This window comes from Magnolia sinica, chromosome 10, assembly GCF_029962835.1.
Source record: "Magnolia sinica isolate HGM2019 chromosome 10, MsV1, whole genome shotgun sequence".
NCBI lineage: Eukaryota > Viridiplantae > Streptophyta > Magnoliopsida > Magnoliales > Magnoliaceae > Magnolia > Magnolia sinica.
This window is the reverse complement of record NC_080582.1, coordinates 2,554,275-2,570,626: the sequence shown is the minus strand read 5'-3', so window position 1 is coordinate 2,570,626 and position 16,352 is coordinate 2,554,275. Positions and strand designations below refer to the sequence as shown.

Here is a 16,352-nt window from a genome sequence, read left to right as displayed (position 1 = left end):
GGTGTAGATATACAACACACACAGCGAGATGGGCCCAGGGTCGTAGCAAAGTCGCCTCCGTTTTTAACATCAGATAGGTATGCGACGTTGGAAGCCTTTGTCGAAAAATCCCCTAACCTTCTTTTATTAGAAGGTGGGCCCAGGCTCGGGTTGATCCTCAACCTGACTCAACCGGACCGAGTTGCACACCTAATAATGGTACCTTAACAAAACCACCATATCTGTTCCTTACGGTGGCCTGCTAAAAATACAGCAACTGTCCACCTTTTACTGAGAATGGATAGGAGCTGGCTAGGATCTTCTTCCAGTATGGAGGAGTTTCAGGTACTGTTCAACCAAAGTGGGGTCCATCAGATTGACAATTTGGATCACCTGCTACCCGTGTGTCCTACTTGTGAAAACTGAAAATTCAAAGACGCCATGAAAATCTTCAGGTCTAGGGGATCATATAATTCAGGCCAAGGTTTCTAGTACGGGGATTCAAATGAATTTCAATGATACCAAAGCATCTTTTACAGAACTTAAATAAATGAAATAAAAGAAGAAGACAACTAAACTACAATGTAGACGACTACAATCATAGAGATCCTCTCACCTTGCAAATCGCAGAAAAGAGACGCACCGGGCCGCATCGAGATAGTACTGGACCGTGATCAGATAACGCCTTTGACAGGATCTCCATGCTCCAAAATCACAGGGAAATAAAAAGGTTGCCACAGATTAAGAGTAGAAGCAGTTTAAATGAAAGCAAGATTTTTGCGGATCACAGGAAAAATGATTGAAGTGAGTTACTCTCTAAATGTATTTAGTGTTTTAATTGATTTCTGATGATTCGAGAAGGGTAGGCCATTGATCTTCCCCAATCGAGTTCAGCGGCTTCTAATCAATCTTGACAGATGAGAAAAGGTAATGCACGAAATAGAAGGACATTAGGAAGCCGATAGTGCCGGTGCCTAACATGATCGCCGATGCCATGATCAAGGAATAGCCAAGGTAGAGGATGGCAGAGACAGGCCCACTCAAGCTCCTGAGGTCGAACACCAGGTAGTTGATTGAATATAAGAACACATAGAGGGCGACGGAGCCAGACGCGAAGAATGCCTTCCACCACCACCGCCAATCCTCCACACAGAGGTGCATGTAGGTTAGGACCACGGACACTTCAGCACAGACAATGATGAGCAAGAGAAGGACAATGAACAAGAACCCAAAGACATAGTAGAATCGCCCAAGCCAGATGCTGGACAGGATGAAGAAGAGCTCGATGAATACAGTCCCAAATGGAAGTGTGCCAGCACCGAGGACAAGTAGCCATGCCGGGTACTTCCTTGCAGGGATTTCTCTTGGGATCTGGTTGGTCCGCACCGGGATCTTTATAGGCTCGGCCCGTGTGCCTAAGCGCCCTCCCAAGAGCGTGAGTGGGACCGAGATAAAAAACCAGAGAGACAGAAGCGTGAAATACAAAGAAATGGGGATGGCACCAGTGCTTTTGCTTTTCCAGAGAATGAAGTTCAAGATGGTGAGGATGACGAAAGTGAATCCGGGGAAGAAGCATGCGATCGACCAGGAAACTGATCTCCACCCATCCGAACTGCCTTTGATAGTGCTCCAAACACGAACTCCAACGTACCCAGCTGCAATGCCAAGGAAAAGATAGAGAAGAATCATCCCTGTCAAGAGCATTCCTCGAGAAGCTGGCGACATGAACCCGAAAGCCGCAAAGATGATCGTTACAACTGCCATTCCTGCAATTTGAACGCCATCTCCGACCATCACACAGAGCAGCATTGAGCATTCTGGCTCTCTAAACACGTCTCCCACGACAAGCTTCCACCCCGAGAGCTCCTCATTCATCTGCTCTTGAGATTCTTTATCCAATTCCTCATACCTTGTCAAATCCCTTCGCACCGTCCTTAAGAATATAACGAAAACAATCCCTGATAAAAACAATATCACCATCAGCGAGTTCATGATCGAAAACCAGTGGACACGGGCACCTTCCATCTTCAAATAAGCATCCCATCGCGACGGCCACCGAATGTCGCTTTTCTCAAACACAACTTCGTAACTGAATGCAATCCTTACTTTCTCCTCGATGAGCAGAGATTTATCACCTTCAAACCCACAATTTACTGGGCCAATTTTATCATACATTTGAAGCTTGGACATGGCTGCTGCGTCGTGCTTAACACTGCAAGGGACGACCTCAAATCCAACTATCCCATACCCAGATGCCTTGCTCTTATCCACCTCAGAAATTACACCCATCCCCTCTTCTCCAGTACCGATTATCTGCACACCGCTTCCTTCATACTCGCGAACCAAAACCTTAAATTTCAGATGGTTGATGATATAATCATCGTTACTTCCGGTGGGTGAGTAACCGACTGGAAACCCCGTCCATTGAATATTAACTCCCCTCTGCTGGGCGAACCTCATTGCGGGTAAATTGTCAAGAATCATGTTCACCTGATACATATCCCGGGCTCTCTGTTTCAAGAGCTTCACCTCATCTTCAGTCAGAGGATTTGTAGTGCAGAGGTAAACCGACTCATTGATGTTCATACGGAAACGGTAAGGAGAGTTGTCGATCTGGTCGCCCATGAGGAGTTCCCCCAAATTCTCTGCGCTCTTCTTGATTCCGCCTTGCGGTCTGCAGTAAGGGAGGCTGTAATAGCTGAATGGAAGCTCTGTCTTGATTGAGGTTAGGGAATTCACCTTAGCATAGATCTCTTCGCCTGGTGAATATGTGTGCAGGTAACTGCCAGGAAGATAAAACCCATTGCATAAACACACAACGAAAATCAAAGAGAACAGAGTTGTGCAGATCGAAGAAGAGATCATTGAGATCGATGCGGCAGCCATTAGAGTATTGGATTCGTCCAGCAACAGATATGGATCATCCAGAAACAAACTTCCCGAGATGATTCTGAAATTCAATATTTGATCTTCATGTAAATATTTAGGGCTAAAATGCTTCCAGACTCAAATTTCCAGTAGAATTCAGATCAAACAGCTCCCACTGAGAGTAAATAGTAAAAAAACTTCAAATGGATCAAGAAGAACGAACTTCACGGAAAATGCTTGGGACTCCACAAAATCTGCACGCTCATGAAATACAAGACCAGATCAAAACCTTTAAAATTACAGATATTTGGATGAAATAATCATCAAATGCTAGAAATTTCGTTATTGCAACTGTAAGGACTTGAAATCTACGAAATCCAGCAATCCCAACCGTCAATCAAGACATAAAATGTTTCTTTCTTTTAATCAAGATGGTCGATCAACAGATCTATGGCAATAAAAATCAAATCAGACCTTAAAAGACCTAATTCAAGCCATAAAAAATCCACAAAATTCACCGGAAAATAACGAAATTTCCCAGGATTTACGAAAAAATCCACAAAATAGCATGAATATTAACCAAAAAGCCCCCAAAATTAATAAAATCTCAGCAGAATATCACCGGATCAGACCATAACGTTAAAAACAATTAAAAAAATAAATCTACCTTTAGCAATCGAACTGCAGGTCGAACCGTATGAGGCCGGATTTTCACCGAAAAACCTCAAAATTTTGGGAATTTCACAGGGAAACCGATCTATCAGACGGTGGAGATTGATTGAAAATAGATCTAGGGATCTAAGGCTTACCAGATACGTGAATTTCGGTTGGAGTCGGTTGCAGTCTGCAAGAGAAAAGCTCCGATGGCGTGAAAAGAGAGCGAGGGAAATGAAGAGATCCGACTCTCCGCAACCGAAAAATGAAAAAGGCGCCCGAAGCTTTCGTTTTATATAGTCGAGTATAGTCATACTCGCAGCTTTGTAAGAGTACTCGCATCACACGTGGATACGAATCCTACGTATGAAATATCTGATACGTTCATCATGAGATAAATAATAAATTGTGATTATCTAAAAAATTTCAGCCTAATCTGACCATCAATTCATCTAAATATGAATTTCATAGATGAACGGTTATTATTAACTTACATTGTAACGGCCTATATGATGATTCTATCGGTCTGATTTTAAAATTTTGTATATTAAAACAGTGGAAGAGTTCGTTACAAAGGGTCAGATCTTCCACTCGTGTGACTTTTTCCACGTGTGAGGAGAGCACACTAACAAAGTGCACTTGAGCGAGTACACTTCTTCTCATTTCTTGTATGAGTGCATTACGGTACTCTACAGGGCATGTACTCGATCAGGCTCGTTCATCAAGTAGGGCCACCTTAACATGTCTTCGTCCAGAGATCAGGACCGTCCAAAAATAGGATGGTCCACATCAAGCTGCAAAAAAATACGAGGACCGTTCATAGATCCCTCAACCCAATTTGAAGATCTGCCGTTAAGATGTTAACGGTATTTTAAGCTCATCGAGGACCAATCAAGAGCCATAGGTGGAATAATCAGGATCGTCAAAATCATGGGGTCCACTGCAGATTAGAATGGACCAAAATTCGCTACGGTTAGAAAATTTCTAACCGTCCAATTGGCTACGGCTAAAAACAAGGGAGAGTTTTATGATACTCAGGCAGCTTATGTCGCTTGATACTCAGGCACTCAGAAATTGTACACGTGTCATTTATTTACTCAAAGTAAACTGAATAAATAGTGAAACGTATTTTGACTAAGCCGCATGTCCAAAATCAGTTTATTCCAACAATCCTAACATCTGATCCGTTGAAATTTATTTGTGGAAAATAGGTCCATTGGATATTTTGATTTAAACCGTCCAATAAATGCTCACAAACTCATAGCCAGAAAAATTAATAATTGTAACTTTTATGTTTTCATGACACATCTAACATGGGAAGCATAGCTTTGGACAATTTCATTGGACTTAATTTTATGCTACAATGCAATTCCGAAGCGCCTGCGTATCATCCATAATACCCTGACAGAGTATCAAAGTTTTTCTCAAAAAAAAATTAAAGGTCGTGGAAGCGGGGCAGGCTCTGTTGGGTCCCCCGTGATATATGGGTTTTATCTACGCTTTTCGTCCATTTTGAAAGATCCACCGTCAAATGGACGGTGACAATGATGCCCCATGTTGAAACCTTCGAAAGGCCCACCGTGTTATTTATTTGTCATCCAACCTGTTTATAAGATCACATATACCTGGATGAAGGGAAAGAAAAAATATCAGCTTGATCCAAAACTTATGTGCCTCTCAAGAAGTTTTTAATGGTGATCATTCAATCCCTAATCTGTGGTCCACTTGAGCCTTGTATTGTATCAGTTTTTGGTTTTATATCTTAAAATGATCTTTCAAAATGGATGAACGGTGTGGATAAAACCTATACATGAAGGTGGGTCCCGCAGACCCATGGCTGGACGGATTATGGTCGAGAAATTTTTAATGGTGATTGTTCAATCCCTAGTCTGTGGTCCACTTGAGCCTTGTATCTGCCTCATTTTGGTTTCATATCCTAAACGATCTTTCAAAATGAATAGACGGTGTGGATAAAACCCATACATAACGGTGGGTGCCGCTGACCCCTGCTTTGACGGATTATCGTCCAGAAGTTTTTTAATGGTGATCGTTCAATCCCTAGACTGTGGTCCACTTGAGCTTTGTATATGCCTCAGTATTTGGTTTAAAACACTAAAATGATCTTCCAAGATGGATGGACGGTATGGATAAAACTAAAACATCATGGTGGGCTCCGCGGAGCTCTGCCTGGACGGATTATCTTCCACGCGGGAGGTAGACGTAATCCGCTTCCAACGGTCGAGAAGTTAAGATAGTAACCGACGGCCTTATTATTTGAGAAAATCTTTGGTACTTTGGCACGGAACGAAGGTTCTTACGCATGCACTCAGAAATTTCAAACGTGCCATGAGTAACTCAAATCAAACCGTCTAAATCGTGGGCCTCATTTTTAGATGCGTCGTGAAATTTTTTTTAAAAATAAATCTAATATGAATCGATGGTCTATCTGGCCGATTTGTTGAATCAATGGTTAAGATAAAAGGCCAACGGTTCAAATTTTAATAGCATACAACCCATCAGTTCTCTTTGGCTCTTGCATGAAGATTCTGCCTAAGACTCAGTAACTCGACCCAGCTTGTTTAGTCCTGTGAGTCCGGGTGATTCATGATATTGAACCTAGAGCGAGCTGGGCATGGAGTCGACGAATTGGGGCTGACCGAACGCGATCTGGTTTTGAAATATGCTTGACTTGAACTTGACTCGACGTGGTATCGAGTCCAGCATGCCTGAACCGATCTGACTCTGAGTCTAGCATGGACTAATCCGGACTGACTTCAACCTGGTAAAGGTACAGAGTTGGTTCGAGTTGGCGCGCACACACACACACACACACACACACATATATATATATATAGAGAGAGAGAGAGAGAGAGAGAGAGAGAGAGAGAGAGAGAGAGAGGTGATGATGGTAGGTGGCTTCTGTGTTTGGGAGGGAGGGTGGTGATGGTGGAGGGTGGTTGTCAGGCTTGAAAGTGGAGGATGGGGGAGGGAGAGAGATTGGGATCGGGTCGAGGTGGGTTCAAGGTCAGCATGTAGGGTTAGAGATGCGTCGAGGTAGGGTGTGGCGGATAGGGTTAGAGAGGTCGGTTTCGGATTGAGTAAGGTCTAACCGGATCAAGTTTCGGGTCGAGTTACTAAGTAACTTGAACTCGACTCGGTTTGAGTTCAGATTGGGCGAAGCCTACTCGGTTCGGACCGACTTACCCATTCAGTTCGTGTCGAGTTGGGTTTGAATGATTTGGACGAGTCGAGTCCGGTGCCTAGCTCTAACTGAACTGGGTCGGATATGACCGAGCCCGAGTCAACTCAGACCAGTCAATCAGACTCGTCCGAGTCTTAAAACCATCCTCGCCTCGATAGGAATCCATACCCTAGTCTTGAATCGTTTCGTAGGCTCTTCTCTCTTATTAAAAATGCAACTACTCCCTAGCCTAGGATTTCCAAACATGCCCACATGGGCACGTGTACAAGATCAAAGCCGTTAATCAGGTGTGACTCACTGATCATGTGTTTTGGGCCTGAAATACTAGGCGGGCTGCACGTGCATGAGAGGCTAGCCGTCTAAAAGGATCAAACATTGGCCGTGATCAACGTGCATTTCTGTACCCTAGTGACTGGGCCAGCCCATTTCTGTACAACCGCATAAACAATCTGGCCTCCTGATGAACGGCTTGGATCTTGGATTCACATCCCAAATTTCATCTTGTTGGGCCGAGTATCATAAGATAGACATTCAAGTTACAGACAGAACTGATGAAACAGGCTCAGTTTGGGTCCCAATCCAATACGGCTCGGACTCTCGACTGTAATAGAGGACCTTTAATCAATCAACATGGGCCCATGCTGATAGAGCTGGGCATCGGCTTGAGTCAGACCGAGTTAGAGCTGACCCAACTCGATCTGGTTTTGAAATAGGCCGGACCAACGTCGGTGCCGAGTCCAGCATGCCTGACCCAATCCGAGCCGGGTCTGGCCTGGACTGATCATGACTAAGTCTGATCTAGTCACAAGTACCGAGTTTGGTTGGGTGTAGCGGGTATCCAAGGCTGAAACCACAACTCAAAACCTACATTCACTTGCCAGAATTGCCGCCTTCATCATCTACACTGCATATTAGATATGAAATGTCATATCTGAGTTTTTAAAATATATATGTACTCGTCGAGTTTCAAATCAAGTCAAGTTAGTATGGAGTTGGTTTTTGAGTCGAGCTGAGTCTAATTAGTGTGTGACTTGAACTCGACTTGGTTTGAGTTTTGATTGGATGAAGTCAACTCGATTCAAAACGTCTCACCCACGACTTGAACTCGACTTGGTTTGAGAATCGCCTCACCCACTCAATTCGAATCTAGTGGGACGAGTCGAGACGGTGCCCAGATCCACCCATGCATATATTATTCATAGTTTTCTATTAAGGTCCAACCCGAGCCAGTCAATGGTCCATTTATGAAGGCTAATGGATTGGATCCAGAATGTAATCAGAGGCCTAATTAAAAATGGTTCGGATCTCAGCCAATGGTCTCACATTAGGCGGACCCACAGATCCAACCCAAAGGCTTCAAGGTCTCCTAGGCAGCCCAAAGCAGGATGGACTGGGCCGGCCCAAGTAGGCCAGCCCAAATGCTACAATTCATTGCAGAGAGAAGTGGTATGTCTGGGACACATCCAAGCGGTGCATCATGTTGGCCCACCAGATGTAGTAGAGAAGTCAGATTGGCCATCTCAGCAGGTTAGCTACACGTGCCAAACCAATGGATGTCTTCAAAAATGTTTTGACGGTCCACATTCGATATGCACACCTTCGCCTGCCTGACGTGTTGATTGGCCTGACCATGGTGATGGACCGCCAAGAGTCTGCGCCATATCTAATCCACTGCTCGTGTGTACACACTTCTCAGTGGGCCTTACTCATACCTCTAGCGTACACGTACATCAATCTGGACCGTCAAAATCTTTTGGACACAGTAGCCCAAAAATCACACGTTTTGAAGATCCTAAATCTGGTCGCTGATCATCAGATAAATGGTTAAAAATTAACGAATTTATATGAAGTTATGAAGTACCATCGAACCACTCATTTTTCTGGACGGTGTGGATTAATAGCTTTGTTGTACCAAATATCATCAAACACTATACTGTGGCATGAAACTCGTTTAAGACGGAAATCCCATACTATAACTGTGGTAGCAGCAGTTCAACACCCAAGCTATTTGGGGACGTCATGACATCCAGGTGTAGAGAAGGCATGGGCTGGTTTGGAGTGAGCCAGATGGGTCCAGCACTTAACACCTGAGCTAGGAAATTTTGGATGGTCTAGGCCCAACCCCACATAACCCAGGCCCGGCATAAATATAAATAAAATCTCCCTTTCCAACTTGATTGTTCTTAGACACATGGGTATTGTAAAGGCTATTACGGAAAGAAATAACTCATGGAGGCCATGATAACTCTCAATTTGATTGATAATACCTCTTCAATTGCAGCCAATATCTTATTACAAATAATTTTGACTACTTCGGAGAAAAAAAGAAGGGCGAACAACCCATTATGCCCCTAACAACCACTGTTACGGGGAAAACTGCACTACTTTGCTCTGTGATAAATGCAACCAATTATAGAAGGAGGACCTTAAAGCTGGGCTTATTAGAATACCAATCCCGATCTAACGAGGCACCAACAGTGAGACAAGCCCTGGGCTGATCCTGAGCTGAGTTGCTTAGGGGGTGTATGGCGCATGATATTAGAAGGGATTAGGTGGGATGGAATTGCATTTGGTCCCGTGCCAATTCCACTACATGTTTGGGAAGAATGGAAAAGTTGGGAATTAGATAAGATGGAATTGCACTGGGGCATGTGTCAATTCCACTCAATATTAGCAAGTTGTGTAGGTCCCACCATGATGTGTGGGCTATATCCACACCGTCCACCTATTTTTCGAGATCATTTTAGAGCATGGGCCAACAAATCAGGTAGATCTAAAGCTCAAGTGGACCCCACCATAGAAAGCAGCGGGGATTGAATACTTACCATTGAAAACTTCTTTGGGGCCACATAAGTTTTGGATCTGCCTCATTTTTAGGCCCCCGCCATAAAATGAGGTTACAAAACAAATGAACGGTTCAGATATAACACATATGTATTATTCTTAATAGTTTCAAATGATGGTGGGTATATCTATTCAATGTACCACCGTATTACAAATGGGAGATGTAATTAAGCTTATTCATGGTAACATGGGACAATCCCTGCCACGTGTAATAATTAATTATGTTTTTTGAATCTCATCCCACCTAATCCTTCCCAATGCTGTGCGCAAAACACTCCCTTAAGGGCAGATCTTGATAGCAGGAATACCTGCAAACCAAATTAATTCCGACTTGAGAGGCGGAAAATCCAGAGAGAATTCCGCATCGAACAAAGAAATGAAAGATTTGGTGCGATTATAACAGAAGATTACGCCGATCGTAAGGACCCTCCAGCATATCCCACCAAGATACGCAAGTTTAGAAGCCGCCTAATTATCTTATAAATACACTCATTGTCATTGGAGAAATGCGAGCACAAAAAATTCGTACTCAAGTCCCACTTCTTCTTTCAGACTGCTCACCTGACTTAGGCATCAGAAGGTCCCTAGCCACAATCAATATCCCTATTGTTCTTTACATATCGTGGATACAGGTATACGTACGTCTACCGGCATAACACTCGTCCATCTAGATTCAAGCAACAACAACCACGGCCCATAATAATTGATACTAGTTGTGGATAAAAATGGACTGACCAATGAAATAAGGTCAGGTCGGACATCTGTGTGCACCACAAAGCTACTCAACGACGGTTATGATGAAGACCCTAGCTCGAGCAGGAAAGGAGCTCGAGCTCGACCATGATAAAGACCTGGGGCTCATCGTTGGCCTAAGTAGGAAAGCAGTTCGGTCTCAAACAGTTTATGGTAGGTCGACAGATTGGCCATCCACTTAACACCGAAGGAATACACGACCATGTTTCACAAGAGAATTCAGGTCAGAAAAAGAACTCCACAAAGCAACATATAATACTCGCACTCTCCACCTCAATCCTAAGCCAACCGCCTCCACTAGTTCCGATCAACCTCATCCAAGATTCCAACCGAGGATATTGGAAGTCAAGTGCAACACGGATCTCCTCCTTGATTGCAGTTGAGGATCTCAGCGGATATACTGGCATTCCCAAATACAAATTCCACTACGACTTGGGTACGAATTCTATTACAATACGCTCTTACTAACCGGGAATATTCCAATACGTCACCGCCTCTTCTCACCTATAAATAAGAGAATTCGTAATGGTGAAAGGTACACACAATCTCTCACTCAAAACCTATCAATATTACCAGACCCAGATTCTTAGCCTGACTTTGGCATCGAAGAGTCCCCTGCTTTATCCAAGGTCTCCTTTGTCTTCTTCCTGTGTAGGTACTTGAAGGTTTAAAAAGGGTGAATCAAATTTTTGCATTAACAATACTGATTTTTCAAAAATTTTCAATAAAAAATAGACTGTAACAAATATTACAGGTTTGCCGTTACGCCTCCAATACCATTATGGAATACCTTGATTGGATGGGTTGCCTAACTAAGAATTCCATATAAAGTTCAGGTAGATTTGGGTGGGTTGAATGCCGCTAAAATGACTTGAACCCAAGCCCAACAAAAAATTGAGTGGTCATGCATGCAATACAAGGCCATGCCCACCCACAAGCCAAGCTTGTATGTTCAAGCCCACTCCAAAACCGGGTTTGGGCTTATTGTGTTGGCCGACTAGTCAGCCCATTGCCAACCTTAACCAGGTGGGTCTCCTTACATTCATCATAAATATAAACTCAAGCGGGCCACGACACGTGTACTTACAGGATTTAAACATGACGGGTGACATCACCTGTACTTACAGGTTTTTGATACATCATCGTGCCTGAAACCTGTATGTTCATGCAGTGAGCCCGCCTGAGTATTAGCCAGGCTGATTTTTGGAGTAGTGTGGAATATATTATAATCTATTGTCCTATCATCTGCAGTTTGATGCGCCCCAAAAAACTTGGATGTCATACTACAGTGTACGGCAGGATGGTTGGGGGTCCTTCATTCACGGTGGGCCTCTCATATCAATGGTCAGGGGCACCCGAACGACCCCTACACAAGGTGCGCCCTGCAATAAAGATCTCCTGGTGAAAAGATCAGGCCCATTTGGAAGGAGCATATGTTGCAACGCCCAGGTTCTTGGAAACGGATTGGCTACTCCCCTTGCTGGTGGTCGGTGCTCTGTGGACCCCCACCATGATGTATGTGTTTCATCCATGCTGTCCATCTATTTTTATAGATCATTTTATGTTATGAAAAAAAAATTGAGGTATATCGAAATCTCAAGTGGACCACATTACAGGAAACAGTGTTGAATGAACGTTGACGATTAAAAATGTTTTGGGGGTCATGAAAGTTTTGGATCAAACTGATGTTTATTGTTTCCCTTCATCTGGGTCTTTATGACCTAATCAACGGATTGGATGTCAAATAAACAGTACAGTGTGCCTTAGGAGGATTTTAATGGTGGATATCCAATCATTATTGTTTTCCTGTAGTGTGGTCCACCTGAGATTGACATCTCTATCATTTTGATATTAAATCATAAAATGATCTGTAAAAATGGATGAACAGAATGGATGAAACAAATGCATCATGATGGAACCCACATAGCACCAACCACCAGCCACGGGCTGGTGTTAGGGGGAGTAGCCAATCCGTCTCCCAAGTTCTTGTGGTTGGAACCTAAGTGGGGCCTACCATGATGTTTGTGAGAAATCTATCCCATCCATTCATTTTGCCGGCTTATGTTATAGGGACATGATGAGCCCATACGAAACTCAAGCAAGCCACTTAATAGGAAAATTTGGGGAGGAAAATGCTTACAATTGAAACTTTCATGGGTCCTGCCATCCAAACCGTTTATAAGGTCATTCCCACTCAGATAAATTGAAAAACTAAAAATATTGGATAGATCCAAAACTTGTGTGGATCCATAAATGTTTCAACGGTAGATATTCAATCCTTATTATTTCTTGGATTGTGGTTTACTTGAGTTTTAGATCTGCCTCATTTTTTGGACTTATGTCTTGCCATAAGCATTTCTTACAGGGATGATGGTCAGCCTGACCTGGGTTCTAACAACAGAAACTTGGGTCACAGGCAATCCGCATCCATTTAGATAGACATTCTAGGCCATATGATAGTTCGGCCATGTGGGTCCCATCATGGATACAACGAGGGATGTACCTTAGTTATGATTGAAGGTGAGACTGCTCTTGGTGGTATTCATTTTCTATGTTAGAGGGTGGGCCGTCCAAGCCACTCACATGCGAATTGGGTGGTCCAGATCCATCGAGAAGCATGTCCCACTAATGATGATACGTTTTATTAAATGTCAGCCCAGTGCAACGAATATGCTAATAACTCATTAATCATCGTTCAGCCATGGTTGCTTTAAGTGTTTACTTTGCTGATGTGGCAGCTTGCCATCACAGGCCATGTATCACTCCGTGGGCCCCACACACAGACAATCCTATGATCGAAACCGTCCATTTTCCGTCCATTTTCGCATTGTGATCATAAATGAGCTATGGTTGGCCATTCAAATTTTCTTTTCAATGTTATATATTCATCTATGTATAGCAAAGGTCAGAATCATCCGTTCATCATCAATTTCTAATGGTGACCGGTGTTGAGCTGGGACATGGTTTGGCTAGTGACCCCAACACCAGCTACTTATAGAGTTGTACACTAGTTGAACCGCGTAGAGCTTGGCATAGCTCGACTCGGCTCGGCCACTATTTGACCCCAAATCGAACTCAAACTCGAACTCGGCTCAGCCACTAGCTGGCCCCAACTCAAACTCGGCTTGGTTCCATCAGCAGCTTAGGTCGGTTCAAGCTGAGTTCAAACCTGTGCAGCATTTTCTCAAACATATGGAGTGCACCTTCAATTTTTCAGAGTATGCAGTAATTTTATCAAACACTCAACAGGAAACATCAAAATCAAGATAAAAGGTATTTTTATCATGTAATGTTTTTTTTTTTAGTAATTTGTTTTATATACATACGTTCCTCCCCACCAGCCGATCCCGCGGAAAATATACGCACCTTAAACAACATTTCGTTGAGTCATTTCATCAAACACTTGGTGAGCAACAACAACATCAAGATAACTGAGTCATCGAATTGGTTCAATTGTAGTTGAGTTTGGATCCAAGTCAATTCGAGCTCGGACAAGCTCCACCTCTGATCGAAATTTTGTCAAGCTCCAAAAATCAGCTCAACTCAACACGTAGCAGGTTGAATCAAGCTTTTTCGAGTCGGGTCGAGTCAAGCGAGTTAACCGAGCTAAGTCAGTTCATGTGCAGCTCTAGCTACTTAGCTGGCGCCAAAGCTATGTGGGCACCACCGTGATGTATGTGTTTTATCTCCATCCATTTTGGTCATCTTATTTTATGGCATGATGCCGCTGAGGTATATCTAAATCACAGGTGGACCACACCACAGGAAACAGTATTGATTGAACACACACCATTGAAAACATCAACTTGAGTGCCCCTTAAAAGCTTTCAACGGTAAGCTTTCAATCCGCTACAATTTCCCGTGGTGTGGTCCACCTGAAATTTAGATCCACCTCAGTTTTTAGGCTCATGCCCTAAAATGAGCTACAAAATGAATTGCCGGCGTAAACAGAGCACATACATCATGGTGGGGCCCACAGAGGTTTGACACCAGCTAGCTGGCAAGTGTTGGGGTCACGTGGTTTGTGTGTAACATCCAAACCGTTCAGCAGATATACCTGATCCCAAACATTTATCGTGATCATGTTTTATCAGATAAACTAAAATCAGGTGGGCCACACATGGTTTTTAGTTTTTTGGATGATGTAATTGAATTTTTTTGTGGTGGCCCACCATTGATTGAATCACCTTGATTTTTTTATTTATTTATGATCATAAAGGGGAATACCTGTTGGAAGGGTTGGAGGTCATGGAAACAACGTGGACCCCACAATCATCACCTCCACTTTCTAGAAGAGAATGTGGATGAGTCATTTTGGATGTGAACATTCAAAAAGCATGTGCGATTGGTGGATCCCACCGTAATGAATGTTCTTTATATCCACGCCGTCCATCCGTTTTAGAAGATTTTTTTAATGATACATTCTTAAAATGAAGCAGATGCAAATCTCAGTTGCACCACAACAACGTAAATAGCCACGATTGACCGTTAAAATCTTATTGTAGGCCATGAAAGTTGAGGATCAAGCTGATATTTATGCAGTTATTTCATTCAGGGTCTTTGTGACCTTATCAACAGGTTGGATGGCAAATAAACATTCCGGTGGCCCTAGGAAGTTTTTAATGGTGGGTATTCAATCACCACTATTTCCTGAGGTGTGGTCCATGTGAGATTTGGATCTGCTTACTTTTTAGAATCATGCCCTAAAATGAGCTGTAAAAATGGAAGGACGGTATGGATATAAGTAAAAACATCAAGGTGGGCCCTACAGTCAAGGTTTTACCCACATTGGTGGATTCAGGGATCCACTGACGCCGCGGCCCTATGTCCAAAATGTCATGGTGAAATCTTTTTATTAAATATAACTGTGGAGTGCATGGGACACGCTAATAAATCACTAATTATCATTAATGGAGCATGGATCACTCATTGGGCCCACCTGCAGATATAGTCTGTTGATCCAGACCATCCACTTTCCTGTTGTGAGTAAGGGTGTACACGAACCGAGCTAGCTCGGTTAGCTCACTCAACTCAACTCAAAAAAGCTCGATTTGACTCGGTTCAAAGTTGAGTTCGAGCTGATTTTTTTAGCTCGAAAATGAGTTCGAGCCGAGTTCGAGTTGGCCCCAACTCGACTCAACTCGGATCGAATTCAGCTCGAATCGAACCAGCTCGATGACTTGGTTACTTTGATATTGATGTTGCTCACCAAGTGTTTGATAAAATGACTCAACCAAGTGTGGCTAGTGGCAAGGAAGGTATATGTATGAAACGAAAACCTTTTTTTTTTTTGGATTTTTATGTTGCTTGGAAGGTATTTAATAAAATACCAGAGAAACCTTTGCTGCTGTTTTATAAGCAATGTGATTTTGAAGGTACAGTCCAAGTGTTTGTGGAAATGCCACATTGGCAAGCTCGGCTCGATCTTAGCTTAAATTCAGCCTGAACTGGCCTAAGATGTTAACTGAACCAAGCCGAGCTAGCTAGTCAGGCTCAAGGACCGAGCCGAGCCGAGTTCAAGCTGAGGTCAGCTAGTGGCCGAGCCGAGTCAAGCTAAGGCTAGCTCGACTCAGTTCAGGTCAATGTACACGCCTAGTTGTGAGTGTCACTTCAAGAATGATCCTGACCTTTAATCTCTTGTATGAGCCATTCAGATTTTCTTTTGGGTATTCTACTTTCATCTATGTAATGGCCAGATCATCCGTTTATAGGGAGTTTTTAGAGTGACCCATTTTGAGCAACATTCACAACATGGAGAGTTCCAATCATCAAATTATCTCGATATATGAGTGTAATTTAAATAGTGGAATTAATTGATTGTTTATGCATCGATGACAAAGATTGCAAACTCTAATCTCAAATGCAAATCTTATTGGAAAGACATTTCTAATGTCGTGAAGTCATCGAGAGGAATGTTTGATATTCCATACCTTATATACTTATGAACTCCCTTACTAGGGAATTGAAATCAAGACCTTAGTGTTGCAATGAGGTATCTTCACCCGGTCTATCACTTGAGCTATGCATCAGGGTGTTTCTCTAACATTTTGTT

At 43.0% G+C, this 16,352-nt stretch overlaps 1 protein-coding gene across 2 annotated transcripts; it reads right to left on the bottom strand.

Moving 5' to 3' along the window:
* Positions 1-451: 451 nt before the first annotated feature.
* On the bottom strand, positions 452-3,768 carry LOC131257749 (transmembrane 9 superfamily member 12-like). 2 transcript variants are annotated; one of them, XM_058258579.1, is made up of 2 exons: positions 3,657-3,768; positions 452-3,101 (listed from the first exon to the last, which is right to left on the bottom strand). In XM_058258579.1, exon 2 carries the CDS (start codon positions 2,863-2,865, stop codon positions 880-882), a length of 1,986 nt encoding a protein of 661 aa, XP_058114562.1. In that variant the 5' UTR covers positions 2,866-3,101; positions 3,657-3,768; the 3' UTR covers positions 452-879. The 2 variants fall into 2 exon arrangements, with proteins under 2 accessions (XP_058114562.1, XP_058114564.1); XM_058258581.1 differs by having other exon boundaries at positions 3,515-3,756.
* Between the last annotated feature and the right edge of the window lie 12,584 nt (positions 3,769-16,352).

Excerpts from the sequence above, each read along its gene's own strand:
- LOC131257749 (XM_058258579.1), bottom strand. The coding sequence starts at position 2,865 with ATGGCTGCCGCATCGATCTCAATGATCTCTTCTTCGATCTGCACAACT.